This window comes from Pempheris klunzingeri, chromosome 15 (assembly GCF_042242105.1).
Source record: "Pempheris klunzingeri isolate RE-2024b chromosome 15, fPemKlu1.hap1, whole genome shotgun sequence".
Lineage (NCBI taxonomy): Eukaryota > Metazoa > Chordata > Actinopteri > Acropomatiformes > Pempheridae > Pempheris > Pempheris klunzingeri.
In genome coordinates this window covers 19410447-19428335 of record NC_092026.1, presented here as the reverse complement: position 1 = coordinate 19428335, position 17889 = coordinate 19410447, and the positions used below count along the sequence as shown (strand labels likewise).

The window sequence follows — 17889 nt, the reverse complement described above, 5'->3', positions numbered from 1 at the left end:
TTCCTGTGCAGAGCTCTAGTGATTGTCTTCTTTGAGACTACAATTCCCAACTTGGCTAAGTCATTCACTAGTGTCTTGGCAGTTGTTCTGGGGTCTTTAGACACATCTCTCACTAGTTTTCTTTCCAGGGTCTTTGAAATTTTTCGCTTCCTACCTCTGCCAGGCTTGATCTGTACAGTGTGGCTCTCTTTGAATTTCTTGATGATGCTTCTCACTCCAGTTGTTGACACTTGGAAACGCTGTGATAACTTTGTATATCCTTCTCCTGCTTTGTGAGCATCAACAATTCTCATTCTCAAGTCTAAACTGATTTCTTTTGTTTTTGGCATGATTCTTCTCAAGTGCCAGCTAAAACCCTTACTGAAGTATTTATACTGTGTGTAAATTGGGAGATAACTCTTAATTTTACAAGCACTGTTTATGATGAGGTTTTGGATTATAACTCTAAACCTTAGTAAATCAGTGACTAATAATAAATCCTATATATTTTTCCACCACAGATCTTGCAATGTGAGAACTTTCAAAGAGTGGGAAGGATAGTGGAAAGAAACTGTTGGAAGTTGAAGACATCTTGCATATAATATCAATATGGTTGGAGTTGGTGGGTGACCCTGTTAAAGGTGGGCAAAACAATACGATCACAATTAGAGGCATGATGACTGAACGTCCAGGGAATAAAAAACAATATGCTACTAATTTAAAGGTCTCCCCTCTCTCTACATACAATACCCATCTATTTCCAAGAGAAACCCAAGCACAAGGACAGCTTGGGGTTTGTAGCTTCACATTTTTCCTACCCATTCATCCTACAAATACTAACACCTCCATAATGACAAAGTGACATTAGCCAGAGATTGTTACAAATACATTAATTCAACAAATACATTTTTAAATATTTACAGTTGAAACAAGGATATCAACATCTTAAGTCCAAAACTGTTGCCTGTTTGTATCAGTATAATACACAATTTACAGTAAAGCAACAGAAAGACAACGCTGTGTGAGTTCTGTTTTCGTCTCCATGTGATGTGGAGCCACAGCCTCCAGTGAAGTCTCTGAACGGCTCTGAGTGCAGTGTAAAGTCCTGAGGCATGGTAGGTCACTCCTGTCTGCAACCTCTGCCCCAGAAATCAGTTCATCAGGTCATCAGGCTTCCATTTAAATGAAATACTCCTTTGGGTTTTCACTGGAGACGTTCTGGGACTCAGCCTGGTTGTTGAAAGGGAAATCTTGGCTGTCTTCCTGTTTGACTCCCTTCACTTCCTGGTTTCGATACGTCTCTTTCCTCCGATAGAGGAATCTGGCGGTTATTGCCAGGCCGGTCACGATCACAAAGATCACCACTGCTATGACACCTGCCAGGTAGAGGAATTTCAAGATGTAAAAGCCTGAGATATCGGATAATTGTCTTCCATATGCATGATTGCTTCAAAGACTAAAATGAACTACTTGAAAATCAGAACAAAATATAGGCCCCCTTTTTTTTTTTTTTTTTTTTTTCTCCCAATGTGCTGCTATTTAATTTCCAAATGCTTGGATTATCTTGCAAATCTAACTTTCAAGTTCATTAAACTCCATTTTAAATCTTTTGAATCTATTGGGCTGTTTCGCTCTGTTGAGCCCTTTGGGAATATGAAAGCAGGTTTCATTTAATTGGAATTCCAAAATACATCTCAAATGAATTTAATACTACGTTACATTATAAATAGACCATGTTTCTTACGATAACGCCAAAAACGTTTTCCCATCAGCAAGTCATTCCTGCATGATTAATTAGGTGAACTGCCCTTTGTGCAACGAGACAGAGTCAGGCCAGTTTAATGGACAGTTTTAAATGACTTTTCTCTGTGTCTCACCTTTTTCTATCTACACGATTATAGATTGAACCTTTCAGTCTTCACTTTGAATCAATCTGTGCTGGCAGAGCAACAAAGTTTTAAATTGGTTTTAAATGGACTCTTGCCTGGCACATCACTTTACTCTTTCTTAGAGCTCAACATCTGCCCACAGCTTTGTTCAACCCAGCAAACTTACTTTGTCACTGTTAGAAAATGCACCATTGCATATTCACACTTGACAGATGGGAATCAGTGATTGGCTCACTAATGTTAGTCAAGTGTACCAGAAACCAAAGATCCTGGTATTATACCAGTGAGGATGGAATACAGTGAAAAGATTCAGTACCTCCAATCAGAGCCGAGTCAGTCCTGATGGCATTGACTAAAGGTTGACCTGAACCCACTGAACCAGACTGGTCTACAGCAGAGAAAGAATAGTGGTGGTGGAAAGGAGGAAGGACAAAAACAGGAAGCACCAAGAAGATTAAGAGTAAGTAGGAAATGCAGGAAAACAAGGCACACAGGGAGCGAAAAGTCAGATCAGAAAGAGACAGACAGAAGACAAGATCAGAACATCACTTTCAGAGTAGACTGCGAATACTACACCAGCTCTCAAAAGGACTCCAGTAAAGCATCACAAACTGGATGAATATGAGCCCTGAGGGAGGAAACCCCCCTCTGTGGTCCAAATGAATTAAAGCATTGATCAAACTTTCAATAGTCTCCAAAAAACAAGGTGGATACTAGTCGATTAATGAGCCCATTATGAGCTGGAAAGGCAGCTTTCATGCAATTTCAACCCACAAAAATGGAAAGACAACAGGAGACCCACACTGGTCAGATAGATGAAACCCCAAAGCAGAGACAGAAGCGGCATTGGAATATAATGTGGTAACCAATTTATAATGTAATGCTATCAGGTGTAATTAAGCAATGTCATCACAAACTTTCTTCTTGCATAGTATTGTAGACATTAGTCCTACGAAATGTACACTTTTGTTATCATTTTTAGTTATTGTAGTTTCCATGACTACTATTAAAAATCGGATTGTTAGCTCCCGATCAATTACACGGTCGAATGAACTTTGTCGTTGCTCAATTTGCACACTAATGTAATGGCTTTACTGGTAAGTGTTAGCAGAACCAAATACCATGGCAAGTCTGAATGAGTTGAGCAGTGTAGCTTGTCATGCTACATAATATGGGCTTCAGGCTTGACAAGGTAACCAGAGATACTTTAATGACTTCCACCGTGTACAACACAGCACCATCGTCACTGTCTGCTTCACTGACTGGCTTCTTCTTTTAGCACTTGCAAGACAAAGCCAATATATTCTACATTTTTGTTTTTTTGATGACAAATCAAGAAGAAAAAAAAAACTGACGATGAATTTGTCCATCAGTATTTCTGGACAATACCATTCATAAATATCTAAAAACCATAAATATAGTTAAGAAGCCCATTCATTTTCTAAAACAGCTGCTGGTTTGTTTTTTAAAGATATTGTTAAAACAAATATTGTACTTGTTGGGGACTATTTTCACCAGCACATTATTAAACGTTTGGTCCTCTAGTGACTAAAGTACAGTGGTGATGAAGGCACATGTCACCCAGTGTGTTAACAGTTTTTAGACAACGATGTAACTCAAAAGGAATAAGATATATCAGGCTTAGGCTACATAGGCAATACTTTTTATTTTTGTTTTCATTGTTGGTTTTTGGTCTTCATTAAATTTGACGCAAAGAAAATTATAAAATATCAGACTGATCCTTGTGATTGTCCTTATAGAGCCTGTTATCCAAGTTCTGAGCTTCTGCATACAGAACGGTCTTGTATACCTGACTTTTTAATCTGATTTGTCTTTTATTGTAATTTACCCTGCTTTGTGACTCTTTGACTAAAAGTTTAGTTTTGATATTTTTATTTGTAGCATAGAAACTTAAAGAGCTGTGGTCATCCAAATATAGTCAGTCCTAACCGTTATGTGGTTTGACCACCATGTTTGAGGAAACAGAAAATTAATCCCAATTATTAGCCTCATGTCTGAAAATGCAAACGATTTTTGCAAAGTTGGACACTGAATTTCCCCTACCTGACAGTTGGTGTGTGTTCTCTGCTGCGTAGGGATTGGACAAAGTTGAGGAGCCGCAGTTGGACCGGACCAGGGGTCCGGTGATGATGACGGGGCTGGTGTCTGGGTGGAGCAGAGCTGCTTTCAGAGGGCTGATGGAGTTGAAGTGGACCACTGACAGACAGCCGGTAAAACCCAGAGACACCAAACGGGCCAAATCTGGATCCAGATCATCAGACCCTGTAGAAACAAATGGAATAGAAGAGCTGAACATGTATCATCGTTGTCTGAACGATCAACAAATTGGAGTGTAAAAAGCAATACTGCTCATTAAAAACCTTCATTGCTCTCCATTTATCTCCATTTATTTCAACATGGTACAATGATTAAAGCAGTTGGTTATACACATTTTTACCTCTACTCTCAGCAATTACATTAAGTCACTATTATTTGCAATGAACAACATTAAATTAAATGGAACCAACTGAGATGAAAGAGGCATAATTACATCAAATTTTTGTCAGCTATGTGTTAAATGAATGGCCTGTAAGTACTAGAGTAAAATACATGGTGATTTTTAAGAATAAAATCTGGCTTTTGAGTTTTTCATAGTAAATGTTGCCATTATGTTGTAAAATAGCATCACAACTGCAGAGGATTTTACCACAGAATGAATACCGGTGATATTATCATATTGGACCTATTGAAAACAATAATTTACAGGAATCAAGAGGAAATCTTCCACTTATTCACATCAAGAATGGCTTTGGTGTCTTGCTCTAAAGAGTCAGTTGGTGGTCCTTTGGGAAACTGTGTGGTCTTTCTAACTGATAACCCACCCAATGCAAAACATACACTAACAGGTTCATTGACCTTGCTGCAGATTCTCCTTTTATCCCTGATTGTGAGGACATTTATTTGAACTGATTAAGCAATTGCAAACATGCCATTCATTCATTATGCTGAGTACCATTCTGTTTATCTGTTGTAGATGCATTGTTTTATAATCTGTTCACTCTGAGTGCAGGACTGAGGATCCATGATGCTCATCACCGTCCAATCAGAAAGAATACCAAACACGCAGACACTCGCCACCCTCATTTCACCTCCTCTCCTTCACAGCAGTGTAAACAGCAGCTGCGAAAGCCGACGTTACCGCTGTAAACAGCTGCATCAGTGTCTGTTCAGATGACTGAGAGGTGACTGGCTTTACCACAACACATCTGCATGCTGATGAGAGCAGCAGGAAACATTACTGCAGCTTGTAAGCTCCACTCAGCTGATACACTCTCTCCTCCATCACCTCTCTCCCCTCTCTGTCTCTCTGTATTCCTTCCAGGTCCATTAGTTAGCCTGATGGATGACAGGGTTGGCAGGAAACGACAGAAAATACACTTTCCCCCCTGCTTTTCTGATCCTGATCTGACTCTCTGCCTCCTCTGGTTTGACAGAGGGGAGGACCGGTCACATGCTGACATGACGGGGTTAAAACGCACTGAGCTGTCTTCACCATACTGCAGCTTTGCAGCTAAAAATACAAAAGATCTCTGAGATATCTCTATCTCTTTATATAAATCTACCTTTCATGAGAGGCACAAACACTACATAGCTTGTGGAGTAACTGATTCAGTGTTATGAAATGAATTTGTTCTTGACAGGAATGGATATTTGATGATCAAAACCAAAAACCAATATGTTCTGAAATTAAACTGATAATTTTTAACTGAATATTAATATATATTTGTTATATTTATAACATATATAATTTTTATTATCTTAATATTTTGATCAATGTCCTGCCAACAAATGCAAGTAATTACAATCTTCAACCACTGATAAAGAGAAGCCACTGAAACACCAGTTACAGCCTGTGAGAGTCAAAGACTAGTGAACTAACCAAAAGAATGCTTGTTTTTTTTTTTTTGGCATCCAATGAAAATTTTCTGAGGTTAGTTAAGGTCTCATGTAGACGAGCACTGCAATGCTGAGCACTCACACAAGTAAAATAACTTAACAAACTGCATCATATTCATTAAAATGACAACAAAAAAACTGCTGCATATTTCCTTAAACTGCACTCTGTTACGAGACTCTGGTAAAAAAGAGACTTGAATAAGAAGCTGAATGATGGAAATTAAAAGACTGAATTTGTGGATGTTTAATGTTCTTACATGGTATTACATGATAGTACTGATGGACTTTTTAAATAGCTGACTCATGTTGTACTTCAAATAGCCAGCGTTTTTCCTCTTAAATTGACAGTGCAGTCTGTCTTATCAGAGAGCTGCGACTGCAGCCTGCGGCCTCTCAGCCCCTCATGTTATTAACAGCTTATATCACAGTCTGTCTCTGATGGAGCCATGACAGAGCCAATTACTGTCTCACCCCGACTCTGTTACAGGTCCCCGTCTAGAACTAAACACAGCTAAATGGATAAAGCACAGCACTAAAACAACCTAGGTTGGTGACACTTTGTAATACAGTGCCCATTAAATGGACTTCTTTGCCCAAATAGTCCAACTTCCTGGATTAAAGCTGGACTGAAAATCAAATTCATTGAATAACTGACATTATGTATCTAAAACAACAGATGTACCCATGTTGCAAACTTAAAAATGCAAAAACTAGCTGAAAAGCAGTATTTCACTGTCCTCTCTGAGCATGTCAAGCTTGTTTCACCCCTGACCACAGGCAGCATTGGTGATGGGGGTTTTCAGGAGTCTGCTTTGCTGCACCTACAACCGCACCCAACAGTGATGTCACACAGTCCTGGAGTACACCTGTGCATCACTGCAGCGAGTTGAGAAGTTTAAACAGTGAGTCCAGCAAAAATAGGATTTTCGCAGCGTGTTACGTTAATCTAGAACCCATCAGTCGAAGTGAACGAACATACTGTATTTGTGAGCTAATGTATAGCATTTCAACAATCTCTATGGCGCTGATATTTATTTAATAACTGGGCAACAGGATGGTCTGGTCAAGATGATGTTCCTGCACTAATTATGCACGTGTTACACTTTAAACTCCCAAACATAAGAACTTTTACATTATGTGACTGAATTCAGCTTCACTGCTTAAGTAGTTTTTCTGTTTAAATCTTGACTCAGCCTATCAGCCTAGCACTCAGGCTGAAATTGATTTATAATTTCATCTTAGCACTAATGGTTTGGCTACATTTATTTCTATTTTTTCATATAAGAAAGCACATGCTGCATGTCAGATAAGGGCAAACATCTCAGAGCTGTTGTTCAAATGAATGTAAGTGCTTTCTAACTATAACTGTTTTGTCTCTACTAGTACTGCCTCCTCACTTACCGTGCACTCTGCCCAACACCAGCGACTTGATGGCGTTGAACTCTCCGTCAGATGTCAGGTTGAAGTCTTCTTTGGCATTTTGGTCGATCTGGAACAACCAACATATTCCTCGTATTAATGAGTATATACTTTTTTGTTGCCTCACTTGACTAATTAAATAAAAACTTAATGGAGGTGATATCTGAATTTGGAATGCCATTAATTCATAGTTTAACTTTCAGAGCAGTGTTCAGCTTTCCCTTAACGCTTCATCTCACCAGCTCAGTGGGACACATGAGTGACAGAGTCCATACTTTTAGTAAAAAACATTCAGTCATCCAGGGTGAAATTCTCCACTGGAGATTATTTTAATGAGGGCTGCTCTGCAGAGTCTCACCATGTGGCTGTGGAGAGGAAAGCTAGTCAGAACCAAAAGTGAAGTTTCAATCTGAATTTTTAGCATTTGAAAGCCATTTAACACCAAAGCTTGAAGATTGATTACTTCAATCAGCTATCACTTGATTTGAACCTCTGATTGAAATAGCACTATGTTGGGGCTGCATACTTGAATGTAAACCTTTTTTCCCTAATTACCAATGTGATATTTAGTGCTGTGACACACACCTGTATGTCTTAGAGTATTTCAACTCATTGGTATACATTTTTCTATCATGTATCAGTGATGTGTCAACATTTTAGTGGATTGGACTTGAGTAAATGTGGGTTATCTCCTAGGTGGTGCAAATTAAGACAAATACAAATCCCTCCTCATTTAAGTTAAAACATCTAGGACATGTCCCGCTTAATCTAAATCTAGATTTATAAATTGACACACCTATAAATGGTTAAGCTGTTGAAAGATGAGCTCAAGGTGAAGTTTTCTTTGCTTGAAAATTATGATTTATTTTTGTTTTGTTTTAATTTCCACATATCATAACCTACAAAGTTTCCTCTCCGGTGTCTGAACACAGTGGACTAAATGGAGCATGCTGTGAGATCAACTGGAAACTCTTGGAGGAAAACATTGGACGCTGGCCTCTTTGATAACGGTATGAAAACGAAGGACACAGCATATTGGTAGCCCAGAGTGATTTAGACTTCAGTGAGTCATTTTTCAATGGGACATCTGCTCATGGGAGAGGATATGATACTGTCCACTTGTGAGACCCGTGTGGAGACTGAATGCTGCTGGCCATCAGGGAACGGTGCACTGAAACTCTCCACGAGGTTCACCTGATGTCCCCGGAGTACGCTGCTAACGATATAATGATTCAAGGTGATGGAAACTGGCAAGATGAGATACACCTCATATTTCACTGGAGCCTAACAACACAGTGAATCAGGAGGCTGCACCCATGCAAGACGAGGTCACCTTGTATTTCATCTCAGGGTGTTTATAATTATATAGACACAAGGCTGCTGGGTCCTGGCCGGACGAAGTTAACCTCATATATCATCCCAGGCTGTTGTTAACAAGATAAGACATTCAGTAGATATAGATACAATTTAAGACACTTCATATTTCATCTGAAGCTCTTCTAATGTGTAGTTTGTCCCTACTGCCCTGCCGTAGCTAGACTGTCATCACTGGGGCTTCATTATCGCTGTGAGGAACGACACAGCACTGTAGAGAAGGGGCTAAAAAAAGTAGAGACAAACACCCACAAATCTCATCTGCAATATCGTTTATCTAACATCAGTTCCAGTATTCTGACGGTTTAGTGTTTAGTACCTTGAGTGACAGCAGATGAGTCATTATCTCAAAAGTGGGACAACTAATACTTTAAAATAAACCAAAGTGTCATGTGGTTAAAACTTTCTTGTAAGATAATTAGGACAAGTTTGACAAAACAGCACACTGTTCATTAATTAAGACCTGCTGTTCCTGTTTTCATATGATGACGGCTACAAAAACATTTTAGCACAAAACTTGATGAACATACAGTACAATCTGAACATTAACAGCTACACACCAGTTCAGTCAATAGTCTCAAATTTTACCAGCCTATTGTGTTCCCGGCAAAAGGAAAATGTGCATTTAGCTGTATTGGAGTGTTTGAGTCTTTGAAACACTATGGATGAATATGGATGGATTTGTTTTTCCTGTCTTGAAAGTGTTTAAATATACCAAAATCAACTCTGCTACCAACCTTTTTTTAAAACCAAATTATAAAGAGCATTGTTGGTTTTTGGGAGTACAAATCTACTCTCATGCATGCTCGCTTCTGAGTCTGTTCTCTGTTTTCACTGCTTCCACCTGTTCAGAGTATTTGGGACTGCAAAAGGATCGTACTATATCTGACTGATAACAGGATATGCCCCCATCTTGACTTTGAGCTCATGTCTCTTTAAACATTACAGGTTTCAAAGTCTGCACTGTGACAGAATGATGGAACAGCTGCATATACCTGAGCTCAGGTTTCATTTTGAAGATTAATACAGGGCATGCTGCTCTTTGTCTCTGTCTGGTGGTTACAAAATGTCACTGTCACAGCTTTTATTTTGAAAGTGGGAGGAGTAAAGGAGTAAGCACCTTCACACTAAACAAATTAAGCTCAACTCTCATCTTGAGATGGCTAAAAGTGAGCGAGAGAACCCATATTGACTGCAAAAATGTTGTTACACAGTTCCTTTCACAGGAGTGTGCTCAACTCACAATATGTCCTCACAGACCTGTGCCTGCACAAATGTAAACTTGCAGGAAGAATTGGTTCCTGTGCTCACCTCAATGCTACATCTGGGGCCAAAATATGGTATCATGTATTTACTCAACACTTAAAATAACTAGTTTAGTGTGTGTGTGTGTGTGTTACCTGCACAGACACAGAGTCTGTCACTCTCCTGATGGTAACTGTGTGTAGCTGTCCGTTGGCCAGGCTCCTCACTCTGCTTCTCAACACTTCAGCATCTCTGCTGCTGTCCAGCTTATATCTCACCTCCAGCTTATCTTCAAGCATGCAGACACACGCACGGACATAGACAAAGTTTTTCAAATTTAAACTTTTTCTCTTGATGAAAACATCCAGGTCATCTTCTCTAATCTTCACTTATCTTTTTTTAAGGACGTATTTTGCAGTGATGAATCTGAGTGATGAGTATCTGAGTCAGTAAAGCTTTTCATATTAAGAGGATTAGCCGTTAATTCCCTATCAATAACACAACTCCAAATCTAATTAATTCTACTAATATTTGGAGGATTAAGAGCAGATTTAATAAAAGCCTTGGGATGCCTTTGAGCTTGTAAGATTTTAAGGATAAAAAAAAATTACAAGTCGTCCTTCAAATGCATATATTTTAACATTTATTATACTAATTAATTCCTTAAAGAGTATTACATGCTCTTTTCATTGTAAAGATGCATTTATCAATATGAAATAATTTGGTGTAGCAGCTCATCCAGTTAGCTGTTGTGCCTGATAATAAATGTGTGTTCTTTAAAACAAATGACAGACAAGGAATGTCTGCGTTTGGGCTGAGGAGGTTTAACTGCAGCAGAGTGGAAAAGAAATAAGAAATTAGCCAAATAAGAGACAGCTCTCAGAGATTTAATTGGGTGCTTCAGTTAAATGCGTTTACCTGACGACTCCACGGCCTGCATGAAAACCTTAATGTCCTACTGTCCATCAGCTTTCTTTGAGTCATTAACACTGGAAAAAATCAATTTACAGCTAATCTAGCAGCAAAGTGCTGATTTTTTTTTTTAGACTCCTGGATGCTGAAAATGTAATTTTTGAATTCAAAGTGCCTCCAACTACAAACTCACAACATAATAATTTCGCACAGAAGTTTATAAAACACATCAGCAAGTTCTCTGCTGTTTTATTCAGCAGCACACTGACCTGCCACCCATTAACAGCCCACCAAACTTTTATTCTCTCAGCATCACTCATCAAGTCTCTGTGATGAGACCAGTGAACACTTTTCTACAGACTGAGACAAAGTATAATGGCCGGCCCGGCTGGACAGATTAAAAGGCAGCAGAGGCTGACGGGGTGAATCAAAGAGAGGAAAGATCTGATAGATCCTGATAGATCTGGTGAGGCTACAGAGCACAGCGGAGGAGGAGAGGGATGGGAAGGAAACGAGGAGAGGTCAATATCAGGAGAAGATGACAGGAATGGGAGAGGGTGAGGATAACAGGAGAGGTACACTGAAAGGTTGGGAGGAGATTCGCAGAGTAATTGGAAAAAATTGAGGGAGGAAGAAATGTGGAAAGGAAAAGTCTTGACAAGATTTTTGATGTTAGTTTTGAAAATGTGAAAAGAAGGGGAGCGACAATCTAGAAGGAAAAGGCTGTGAAGTTAAGAGATGTAATTAACTAGAAGGGGAGGGATGGGGGGGGTAAGACATGTAAAGAGGATGAGACAAGACTGCTAAGGAGAAGGAGGCGAACAGGAAAAGAAGCTTATGAGAAGCTCTTCATAAATAACACTGAACCTCAAGTATGACTGGTTATAAGGACAGGAAAAGAAAGACATGAGCGAGGGGGAAAAAAGTGATACACCTAAAGTGTGCAATCTTGTTCAGAAACACTGGAAATAAATAAATGCTGCAGGATAGGAGTCAAGGTTAAAGGTTAAATAGTACTAAGGTACTATTTTAAAAGGGAAAATAAGATGCTCCACCCTTAGCTTGACAACGGCCAAACAAACTCCTATAAAATAAGAGCCTCCTCACCGTGCTTGTTGATGAGCAGGGCCAGGTACTCTCTGTAGTACGAGTTGACGTAGAACAGCACAGCTGGACTCTGGCTGGTCCTGAAGCTCAGGGAGACGTTTTCTCCTCTCAGCGTCATGTCAGAGTAGATGGAGGACGGCAGAGCGCTGCTGTTCCTGCTTAATTCGTATGGCTCCTTGAAGGTGTAGCTGACGGACGTCCCCGACTTGAAGCTGGCCGACACCTCTGGAGGAAGAGAGAGAGAGAGCCACGGAGAGGTAAGAGGCTGTCGTATAGACTTTGGTCTGGCAGTATCAGAAATGGAGAGGAAAAAAATTTAACTGATTTTGCAAGATGTATAAAAAATAATGTACTATTTTAAAGCCATGCTGGATACACAAATACCTAAAACATCCCCTGAAAGCATTATAAAGCTGTCAGTTTTGACTCATGAAGACTATAAATTTAAACCTCCTGATCTGACCTTGAGATAAATGGCAGCTTTTTGATTTTTTTTTTTAATTACATTTTTTTTTTTCTAGAGTAAGAGTTTGACAAGTCTACCTCCTTGATGAAAAGTGAATTAAGTACTTTTTCCATCTTGTGTCTAAACTACTTTTTTATATTTACATTTTAGGGAATTTAGGGTTCAGAGTAGAGCCACTGTGCCTTCACATCAAAAGGAGCCTGCTGAGGTGGTTTGGGCATCTGGTCAGGATGCCTCCTGGGCACCTCTCTTTAGGTTTACCAGGCACGTCCCACCGGGAGGAGACCCAAAACTTGCTGGAGAGATTACATATCTCATCTGGCCTGGGAACGCCACAGGGTCCTCCAGGGGGGGTGGAAAGTGTTGCTCGGGAGAAGGACATCTGGAGTGTCCTGCTTGACCTGCTGCCTCAGTGACCCGACCCGGGATAAGTGGAAGATAATGGATGGATGCATATTATAATTTAATGCAAACCAAAACAGAACCAACCATTAAAATGCTGCTGGTATTCACAGCCCTAATATCAGTAGTTTTTATTGATCAAGATTTCTTGGATGTGGAGTCTACTGACTTTTTATCCTGCATTTAAAAAATGTGCAAAATCTTTGTTTTTCCTCCAGTAGAATAATTTGACGTTACCAGGAAAATAATAAACCTTTCCCTGGCAGAGTACAATTCATCTACTTATCAATATTGTAATAAATCGCTCAGGGTTATTTAACTCAATGAGATATTAGCAGCATCTAAACAACACTGACACTGCCACACAAGGTTACTGCGCTCCAAATACCATCACTCAACTTTATATTAATTACAGAAAACTGTTTTAAGTTGTCAGAAAACAGAGCTGTACTTGCTAAACACGTTATCTAAGCACAAAATGCTTCAAAGCAATGAAAATGTACTTTCTGTGCCTCAGCCTGTTGACGTAGATAGAAGTTAAGTACCGCAGATACCAGTAATTGTTGGGTAGCGAGCAAAGTCTTGAGTCTTGAAACTGCTGAACTTAAGTTACTGAACTCAGATCTAAAGTTCAGTGTGATGACGCATTATAAGTGCAATGAATTTAACATCAAGCACATGACTTCAATAGACTCCAGCACATCAAACAGACACCATTTGCATGAGACCTTTTTGATGTCATGTGGGAGCTAAGTATTTCTTGATGAGTGTTAAGTGCAGTAAAAGGTTCGCTGCAATGAAAAACACTCATACGTGAAAGTTCTGAACAAAAGTCTGTCTATTCTTCTTATCTCATGTTTCTTTGCTTTTCCTTTTTTGGGTTTTGTGAAAAAGTGCAATGTCAGTATACCCTATTACAGTAGTATAGAAATAAATAAGTAACCTGTGCCTATATGCACTAACTGGAGTGATATGCTTCAGCTATGTCTCCTCCCAAAGGAACCACAAGCCGACACATAACATCAAACCATCTTTAACCCTGGATGTTGAGGTAACTGCAGTAAATGCAAAGCAGAGGAGGAGATGGTGCCACGATGTGCTCAGTGTGCTGCACATTGTAAGTGCTTACACACATCTCGTAGAGACAGATAGGTGGTAGCTCAAAGTAGGTGGCACAAAGTGTGTTTGAGCTAAAGATATATCTCTCTCTATATATATGACAGAATAAATCATTTTAATGGCTTCAGCTTAATAAAGGCCTTTGTCCACAGACCTTAAAAGCACCCTGTGTGGATTTTGACCACTAGAAATGTTACAGTGCTATGTTTTATTGTTCGTATTGTGTGTGTGCACAAGGACACACAGTTGTGAGCATGTGGGCGACACAATACACACTTTAGTGAGTCATTTCTGCTCATCAACAATTGGCTGAGGTAGGACACAAAGAAATGTAGCAATGAGCCAAAAAAAGACACTGAAAACATACAAAGCTAGCAAGTATACATGGACGGAACAATGCAATATTAATGTGGGCAATTTGAAATATTTTTTTTAATGGCTTTGCTGTAATATTGAATGTTAACAGAACCTGATGTCTGTTAACAACCATTAAGGCACCATTTAACTTTAATTATAGATGCTTCAGCTTGTATGGTCTTTCATGGGTGGGACATGCTGCTGTGAGGATCTATGAAAACACTAACCATAGATCAGCCGAAGGAAACTATTACCAAGATATAGACATTGGCAGGTACGGCAATATGACTTGCTTACACCTCTACAGTATGCGTGTGTGTACCTGAGTGGCAGAAGACTCCAGTGTATGCTGACAGGCTGCAGTCACAGTGGAAGCCGTTGGCTCTCTCCACACAGCGGCCCTGGTTCTGGCAGAGCGAGCCGTAGCTGCTGCAGTGACCCGGGCAGCCGGGCTGAACCCCGGGTGTGATCTCCGCCCTCTCCTCCAGGTCCAGGGTGACGCCGTTCAGCTGCAGAGAGCGAATACAGCCCCGAAAGCCCTTCTGCCTGGAAGCAGTGCCTCCTGAAAACATAGACATTGCAGTGCATTTAGTTTTTCATATAATGTTTCTGTGGGAGGATTTGAATTTTAAACTGTTTTTTTAAAATCAGCGTCAAAGAGCAAATATTCCTGTATCTGTCCTCTTTGTCCCGGGTTTTCTTTTATTGCTTTGTGTGTTGACAAGTCGGTATATTTTCTTTCTCCCTAGTTTTTCATCTTTTCACCTGCTGTCATCTAAAGCAGATCCACGTCGCCTCTGTTCCACCAGAAGCTCCAAACTGCCAACACTCTTCTTATGAAACGACAAAACAAAGAAACAACAATGAAGCAACAAGTTGTAGGTGGAATACTGAATTGGAGACATAACTTCTATCAGTTGTCTTTAGGTCTGTCTGTATAGCATCATTCTAGCTGAATGACTGTGTGTCTGCTCATATGTCTGTCTGTGCTGAGCAGAAGGGCGCATTTCCTTCCCTTTGAAACTCCAACTTTACCTTCCACCCTCTCCAGCATCTCGCTTGCTATTTGCCAGTTGTTGTTTCTGTAGCAGCTAAAAACCCGATGACATTTAAACAATATCTGAAATACATGTCCACCTTCACACACATACATTTACTGAGCTCTGATATGTGATGGCACAGCAAAAGTTCAAACCTGACAACCTGTCATTTCTGCAGAGATCACAGGTTGAAATTGTTATTGTTTGGGTGCAGACATGCAAGCACTTTGCTCTCAGCCTTCAACGCTGACAACTTTCCTTCTGTTCAGCAACAGCTTTGCACACCAATAAATCGCTGAGCTCTGTTTAGGCCCCTCTCACTGCTCTGATACAAGTCATAAATGGTAAATTACTGAAATGGGTTGCCAGATCTAACCAAAATGGCTCAATGAGAGCAGAAAACACAGTGCTTCTGGTCACTCAGTATCTGTCCTACTGGGAATAACTGCTCTTAATAATGAAACAACATTTTAAAGGAATCTTAATCATTTATTTGATGTGTTTCACCCTGGACTGGTCGCCAGTCAATCACAGGGCTGAAATCCAAATATCTTCATAGTGATTAAAAATCACTGTTAAGCTAGAAAGGTTTTGATATTATTTGGTACATCTGTGCTTCTATAATTTTACAAATATTACTGATGTACACAACTTTTGACAGAATCAGAAAATATTAATAACTTCTGCTTGTCCAGTCTTGTATTCAATTCGAAGGCTATTAAATAAATGACAACACAACATTTCACTACAACTTACGAGTGACGGCACTTTCAAATACTGACATTTGGGGGCGAGGCTACCATCGGTATAACGCCGATCATCATGCAAGGTAGTAACTATTTGTGTGGAGTGAAATGTTGGCCACTACTTGTCTTTAAATGCAGATGCTTGACTATTGGCTCCCCACAGGATAACTGGATCTATTCAAAAGTGTCTATGTTGGCTAGAAATTATGTTTTGACTGACAAGCAAAACAACCAATGGCAGGCTCTGACAGACCTGTATGAAACTAAAATGGGATGTAGATTTTCCTAGGGAGGGTTGGAAAGCTTTTCATACAGCCTTTCATGTAACCCAAGAACACTTAGTATAAAACAAGCGTAAAACAGTGTGTGGCTGGTTTTGTTGTAAGAAGGTTGATTCTGAGGTGTTGACTGAGGTGTACTGCTCCATTTCAGAGTGTATAGACACACTAAATCTGCCTACATCAGTGAGAAATCTCCAGAATCTGGAAACTCTGAACAGCAATACGTCCTTTATAGCTGTGCTTACCTCATGAGGGCTTCAACCACATATCCTGCAGTACGGGTTTAGCTTAAACAAGGATGGCAAAGTGAAGACGGTGCTTACAGGAATCCCTTCTGGGACTGTAAAATCATTTTATTTAAAAAAAAAACCAACAATGTGGGATTTTTGGAGTAAAGATTAAAGGAAAGATCAAAGAAATCAAATGCAGATAAACTCCACCTCTGACCAAATGAGCAAAGCTTTCAGCGAGACCTTCAAGATCAGTGGGAATTTCAACCCCATATACAACCTCGGCTCTAACAAGAGATGATACTGTGAGAGCACACTATGTACCGAAGCATACATTCTACATTAGAGTGAACAGAAAAACAATTAGTGAAACAGATCAAAGTAAATCATCAAAGGCAAAGTGCGTGGATTAAATTACAAAGAGCCCCAACCTGCAGGCCCAGAAAGCAAAGTGCAGAAAGGGAAAATGAACCCAAAACTGGGGAGTTAGCAGAAGAAAAACTCACATTTCCAACAATACAGCCTCTGCTTTCATGTAAGCCTTGACATGAAAGCAAGATATTATGCAATAAAACACACATGGATAGAATTAATGATCAAATAGTACAGTAAGACTGCAACTAATGAATATTTCTTTGTGATCATTTAAGTGTTAAGTTTTTAGTAGAAGTGGTGGCTGTGTCGATCCGTCAGTCAGTTCATAACTTTAGTCCAAACCGAAATATCTCGACAACTACTGCAACGGATTGCCATGAAATTTTAAACAGACATTCATGTTCCCAGAGGATGAATCACACTGACTTTGATAACTTTTTCCCTCTTGTGCCACCATGAGGTTGATGAGAGGAGGAGAGTTTTTAGACCAAAGTTGAGCTTCAATTTGGCTGAGTTTATTTTTCATCTGCGAAATACACGAGACAGTCTGGTTGTAGTTGCTGCACGTATAAACCCAAAATGTCATTCATCATTCACACATTGAAGAGACCTTCAGGCGAAGTAAATCCTTCTTGCATCACTTTAAGCCCCTTAATATTAACACCAGATTGAAGCATAGGATTCGAAGCGTAAACTACCCATACATTACTTATCAGAGACACTGATGGCATATGTCTGCTTGTATGAAGCATGTCCATTCCTGTGCATATGTCTACAAATTCTGTTGTGAGAGTTTGTGGTCTAACCACTAACAACAATGTATTAATTCATTCATGGTCCCTTCATGGTGGATTTTGGAAGAGTTTGGTCTAAGCCTGCTCTCTATGGAAAGCGTCTTGAGAGAACGCTGTTATGAATTGGAGCTATATAAATAAAGATTGATTGATTGTTATAACTGATCCCCTGACTTTTCATCTAGTGTCAATATTCC

General features: G+C 39.7%; 1 protein-coding gene across 1 annotated transcript in view; it reads right to left on the bottom strand.

Annotated features, from left to right (window-relative positions):
* Positions 1–1035: 1035 nt before the first annotated feature.
* LOC139213840 (contactin-associated protein-like 4) overlaps positions 1036–17889 on the bottom strand; it is a 90683-nt gene continuing 73829 nt past the window's right edge. Inside the window, exons 18-24 of the mRNA XM_070844502.1 lie at positions 14549–14788; positions 11883–12107; positions 10019–10152; positions 7227–7314; positions 3933–4151; positions 2185–2256; positions 1036–1355 (exon numbers count right to left, since the gene is read on the bottom strand). Of these exons, the coding sequence (XP_070700603.1) occupies positions 1159–1355; positions 2185–2256; positions 3933–4151; positions 7227–7314; positions 10019–10152; positions 11883–12107; positions 14549–14788 (1175 nt within the window). The 3' untranslated portion in view covers positions 1036–1158. The remainder of the gene's footprint in view (positions 1356–2184; positions 2257–3932; positions 4152–7226; positions 7315–10018; positions 10153–11882; positions 12108–14548; positions 14789–17889) is intronic.